General features: G+C 31.6%; 1 protein-coding gene across 1 annotated transcript in view; it reads left to right on the top strand.

The window, feature by feature from the left end:
* Nucleotides 1–6058, top strand: part of LOC106473946 (guanine nucleotide exchange factor VAV2-like) — a 106517-nt gene that overhangs the window by 77572 nt on the left and 22887 nt on the right. Inside the window, exons 16-19 of the mRNA XM_022379379.1 lie at nucleotides 1198–1307; nucleotides 1493–1558; nucleotides 2808–2923; nucleotides 4561–4677. Of these exons, the coding sequence (XP_022235087.1) occupies nucleotides 1198–1307; nucleotides 1493–1558; nucleotides 2808–2923; nucleotides 4561–4677 (409 nt within the window). The remainder of the gene's footprint in view (nucleotides 1–1197; nucleotides 1308–1492; nucleotides 1559–2807; nucleotides 2924–4560; nucleotides 4678–6058) is intronic.

Below are 6058 nucleotides of genomic sequence, written 5' to 3'. Positions count from 1 at the left end.
ATAACGATAATTAAACAAATAAAACACTAAATAGTAATCATGGGGAGAAACTACAGCTAGAAAACACAAACAACAAAAAAAATAAAAAAAAACAAACGAAAAATCATTGGGACTTTAAAATTAAGAAAGTTAATCTCGATATTTGCTTCCTTACTGAATGCAAGCTCCGACACGTCATTCCTAAGTGAAACCAATTATTTATTTATAAAGATTTTATTCTGGGGAATTATCTGACATTGTTTTGAGCACTTTGTAGTCAATGATATTTAATTATAATATTTTGTAATCCGTATTAAGGGTTGATTTGTATGCTACTTTGACTGCATTTAATTCCCAAATAATTCAAATACCACTGCTGTATGTTAGACAGGTATATGTTGGTACATCTCATTTTGTTGTGTGACGTATGTGTACCCTCTTTAGATACTGTGAAGAGAACATAGGATGTATAAAAAGTTGAAAACATATGTCAGTGTTTGATGATTTATTTTTGATAAGGAGAATGGTAATTTGCAAATCAAAACCTTTATTCAGACTGTATTGTGCAGGCATACTAGGTAAAGTATCTGTTTTTCTTTTCTAGCTTTAACAGGTGAGCATTTTTTGTTTGCCGCTAACTTTCAAACATCCACATATATATATGTGTGTTTTGGTAAAAATTTAGATTCTTAAAATTAGAGAGTTTGCTGTGAAACTTGGCTAAATTGCTTTTGTCCTTATAATACATTGTCACATGTGCTATCTCATGTAGAAATGCATAGGTAAATACACTATCTAGATTTTGGCAGTGATCATAACTTTTGGGTAGGTTTGTAATGCCTGAAAGTAATAACATTTCTATTTTTGTTTATGGAATGCATGTGACCTGAGAGATTTCCTTGTTTGTTTCTATATAATGGGTAGCTATCTCAGTTTGTTTGATTTTATGCAATAAATAATTGTTTTTCCATTATCAGTCACTTCCCTCACTTCAGTTAGGAAGAAAACCCATTTAACTCTGCATAACATTTTCTGTCATTCCTTTAGTTATTGTAGTTACTATTCTTATTTCTGAAGTAGTTAACATATCAGAGAATACCATACCATTAAACACTAACCTAAGTATTCCTCATAGTTTTCTGCTTTTTAAGTTAATAAAATAATGTCTTATAATACTGACAGGATTTAAAAGAAAATTTATAATTATTCTCATTGTAGCAATAGTCAAAGCAGTGAGATCCTTTAGAGGAGATGTAACAGGTTCCTTGTCATTTGATTGTGATGATATAATTCATGTGTACAAGAAAGCTAATCATCTTTGGTGGGAGGTAAGAGCATTTTTCTTGCATTTTATTTCAAGTAGTCATCTTTATTTCAATACATATTAGAATTTTAATAGAGAGAAAATAGTAATCTAAGGTAATGCATATACATAGCACACTGATGAAATATGTTTATACCTCTGCATTAAGAATAAATTTATAAATGCTTCTTATTAAACTTAATTTCCAAGGGTCGTAACCAGCGAACAGAGGAGGAGGGTATTTTCCCTGTAGACTATGTCATGGGTCAACAACATGTAAGTTTTTTTTTAAAGAATAATAGTTTCTATAAATGTAAATTTAGTATTCATAGGTGCTCTAAGAATTTGTGATTGAAAGTAAAAAAAAACGAATGCATGTTATCTTGCTAAATAAAAATATATAATAGTAGGTTGTGAGGGCTTAAATAAATATCTTGGAACTCCGTGCCCAGTTTCTATACACAGAGTTGCAATTTTCCAGTCAATTATACTTAGTTGAGATAGATGTTTGTAACCAATTGAAAGACCACATTTTAAAATACCATCTCCCATCATTTAATTAAAAATTAGCTCAAAGAATTGTCAAATGCTCGTAACATTGTTGCTGCTTTTGTCCTCGCTAGGGTTTTAGCATTGTTTCTCACCTATAAATATGTTAGTTAGATAGACAATTAAATTTTATTTAGGTTTTAGTTTTATATTTAAGTTAATTGTGTGTTAGGTATGTTTCAAAATGCATATTACAAAAGTAGAGTAGTAGGCAAATGTCCCAACGCTGCCGAGGACACCCCAAGAATGACCATTGACATGTGTCGCGATAAGTAATAATGCTAAAGGAAAGGAAAATAGAATAAACTATATGTGAAAAAGTAAAAACTTACAATTAAGAATATAACCAACAGAAGATTTTCAAGATTAATTGACAAAAACTAAAAAGGTATGTAATTTTTTTTTACTTTTTAATTTTAAACATTTTCTGCAGAATACATCAATGATAATACTTGAAATATTCAGTCTTAGTGCAAATAACTACAATATAGAAGTAAGAAATCTTTAATTAAAATAATCTCATTCTTTTTATACAAAATAATTATAATCTTTAACAAAATCTTACAAATTGTTGTGAAGCTACATTAAGAAAGCTGAGAATTATCATAAATACTTTTACACTGTGTATCATTTTACATGCGAGCTATGCTCATTTTCTGCTGCTCCCGTCTCCATAGGGTTTGTACATTTAATACTAGTAAAAAGTTGTGGGATTATAGTTTATTGGTTAGCTCCACTTAGTGAGCTATGTATGTATAAATTGTTTGTTTAAAGTAATATTTGTTGATGTTCAAAAACTTTGAGTACTTAGGTTTTTCATGTGTATTAAGCTGATGAATGGTAGTATGTTATTCTATGTAATGTGTTTACACTACATTGACTCCATTTGTAATACTGGAAGTTAAGTATTTCTTATACTTTAAATGTAATGTAATGTTTAAACAAGAGTTGTTGTTTTTTTTTTTCACATACTAAGTTTTCAAAGCGAGCATCATATGAAGACCCTACTCCACACTGGAAAGTTCATCAGGCTCGCCATCAAGCTACACCTCATGAAAGTTATGTCAACTTAAACCTAGAGGAGCAAGCTTGGTAAGTATTTTTACTGTTAATCCCTTTAACTCTGTCACTTGAGTGCATGCACCATTGAACATCTTTCATTGAAATACAATAAATTGCTTCTAATGAGTTGAGGCAAATTTCACAGTTTTTAAACTATTCTAATCTCTCTTTTTTAATTTGTACAATAGCTTCGGAAATTTTCCGTGTTATTTTACTCGTGATAGTTATGCTTGTTCTATGTGTATTAAGAGCAATAACTTGATAAGAAATTAAGATGTAGAACAGTGTTTTTTTTAGTTAAACCTTCAATATGCTTAAAGTATATTTCTTTAAAAAAATAAGTTATATTCATTAGTAGTAACTGTAAAGATAGTTCAAACAATAACAAAACAGTAACAGAAATTAAACTTTTCATTATTTAATAGGTAAGCTTTAAATCATACAGTAGGAGATTGATATTTTAAAAAATCCAACATAATAAAATAGTATTCCATCTATTTAACAGTGAAGAAGTACTGCTTATTAATTGTATGAGTGAATCTTTACATTGAGCAGGTCATCATTATTTTAATATTTCTTGGTGATTATTTTTCCAAGTTGTTTAAAATCTACTTTTGCCAATGTGAAAGAACCTTCTCAATTTGACAACTAAAGCATGCAACAGAACCATTGTCACACTGAGAAGAAAAGTTTTCTTGAAAATGAATTATAACTCTCTCCAACAATGATCATGTAACAGATTGAAATAAATGGTTACTTTTCATTTCTCACTGTTGTTTCTTCAATGCACAAAACAGTTGTCAGCCAAAATTTTATTTAAGTTTCTGTCAGCATGGAGTGCTGTTATAGCTAATGGTAAATTGTACCTAGTTTTCCTACAAATTATATTGCTAACACAGTGGAATTTGTTTGATTTTTTGTTTTAATAGAAAATTTGATTTGCATCTACAGATTATTTAAATCTGATTTTTTATGTACAACGAACATGTAATATTTGCTAAAAGCTTGCCAAATCTTGTGAAGATACACATAGTAAATTCAGAGTTACAGTATACGTAGTTTCAAGCCTCGTCAAAATCACCAAACCTGTAGATAGAACGTTAAACTTTTATATGATAATTATATTTGGAATGAGGGGTAAAAATTTGATTGATTATTGGTTTTCTACACATGAGAGGTATCATTCTTACATATACAACATTGGTTGGTGTGTAGGTCAAGGGCCATTATTATAAATAAGCGATTTGTTTATTGAGCAGTTGCAAGTACACTTCGTTCAAATAATTTTTTGTTCAGAATAAGTTTAAAATGTTTGGAAACTGTTGTAAAGAATATGGTCACCATCTGTTTAGTATATTTATTATGACCATGGAATATGATATTGTATGAAATACTTCATAGGAAAAATAAAATCTGTACAAGATGAGTAGAAATTGTATGTCACTTAAATGGGAGTTACATTATATCCTGAGTGTACATTTGAGATCAAAGACATGTGGAAAAAGAAATGTGCGAATTCATTTCAGATGTTTTTTATATCCAGCATCATTACCATCTTTGTGAAACAATATGACAACCACAGGCTCACAATCTTCATAAATGTTTAACAGGAAACACAACAAAGTAATTGCACATACCATCAGAATAACGGTCTTTTGTTATTTCAGGTTTGCTGGAACAATGGACAGAGATACTGCTTCTGTTCGTCTGGAGAACTTACCAAGTGGAACTTTTCTCTTGAGAGTGAGTCCCAAACAAAATGGTGGATATGCCATCAGTCTCAAGTGAGTACCTTTAGGGTCGGTGTCTGTTTATTACGTATGGACAAAAAGCATCAAGTTATTAAGATTTCAATCTTTATACGCAATGAATCGTGCAACATTTTTCTTATTCTATGGCTAAACATTATCTGCGCACTTTTAAGAGCAAATAGACTAATCAGAAACTGAACTTCTACACTCATCAAAAATGCCATTTTTATTAAATAAACAAACCCCCCAAAAAAAGATACAAAATTATCATTACTATTGAATGAACCTGCCCCTTTGCAGTGTTTAAAGAAGAAACATTGTTACATATCTGAAGTCTGAGCTTCTGGGATTGCACCCCAACTTCTGCATAGAACTTGGATGAGGGTCTCTCTAGAATGGTTACTTAGGTTGTTTTTTATGGAATGATCTAGGATGGACCACTCATTCTAAGTAGGATTTATATCTGGGATTAGCCTGGCCTAGGGAGAGACATAATGCCCTGACTTCCAAAACTGCATTTTGAGATTCAGGCTGAATAAATAACAGCCCTTTCTAGCATGATGCTGCTGCCCTGTTTGACACACTGACATAGACAGAAGATAGAAGGCTTTACTTATCAAGCATTATTGATTATCCCTTAACACCAGCTATGATTGTTCTGGTGCACACCATAACAGAAGTACCACCTCGTTTTTATAGGGAGCTCAAGAAACTTTTCTGGAAGTACTTTCAACAAATATAGTGTGTCCACTGTCTGAGAATCATGTTAATGTGGACTTAATTGGAAAAAATTAGTGTTTGTAAAGGTAGGAAGGTATGGTAGCTTTTGTGATGCTCACTACTGTCGATATACAATATTGCCTGGAGTGAGGAGTTGATTCCATCTAACTATGCCTTTATAGCCCATGCTGATGGTATTGGGGAACACTTGCACCTGTCATGCAACAGTAGCAGCCATTTGATGTAGTTATTCTCCATACTTCTCGCAGCATGAAAGTCCATTCTATTGGTTTTGGCCACCCAGGCCTTGCAGAAACTTCTGAGTTCTGATATGACTAAAGCTGCATGTTACGTATTCACTGCAAATAGTGAAATTATAATTGATCTGAATTTATCAGTGACTGACCATCTTTTCAATTTTCACCTACGCACAACTTTTAATTTCACAGATTCTTTCATTTGTGGCATGACTGTGTGTATTCTATGGTCTTTATCAAGCTATATTTGTATTTACTAACAGAAATACCCACCTCTGGGCAGGTATAACTGCTAGTTTTTGTGGAAGGCTATTGGGCCTGCAGCCTTTTCTGGAATTGTCTACAGTTCTACAACAATGTACTCATACTTGACATTCAATAATGTTCACCATCCATGAGAAAACGGATTTTATTGAAATTCTAGTTTAAAACTGAGC

The sequence above is a fragment of the Limulus polyphemus genome, unplaced genomic scaffold (genome assembly GCF_000517525.1).
Source record: "Limulus polyphemus unplaced genomic scaffold, Limulus_polyphemus-2.1.2 Scaffold135, whole genome shotgun sequence".
Taxonomy (NCBI): Eukaryota; Metazoa; Arthropoda; class Merostomata; order Xiphosura; family Limulidae; genus Limulus; species Limulus polyphemus.
Note: the sequence above shows the minus strand (reverse complement) of the source record. Positions and strands in the feature narration are given on the sequence as shown.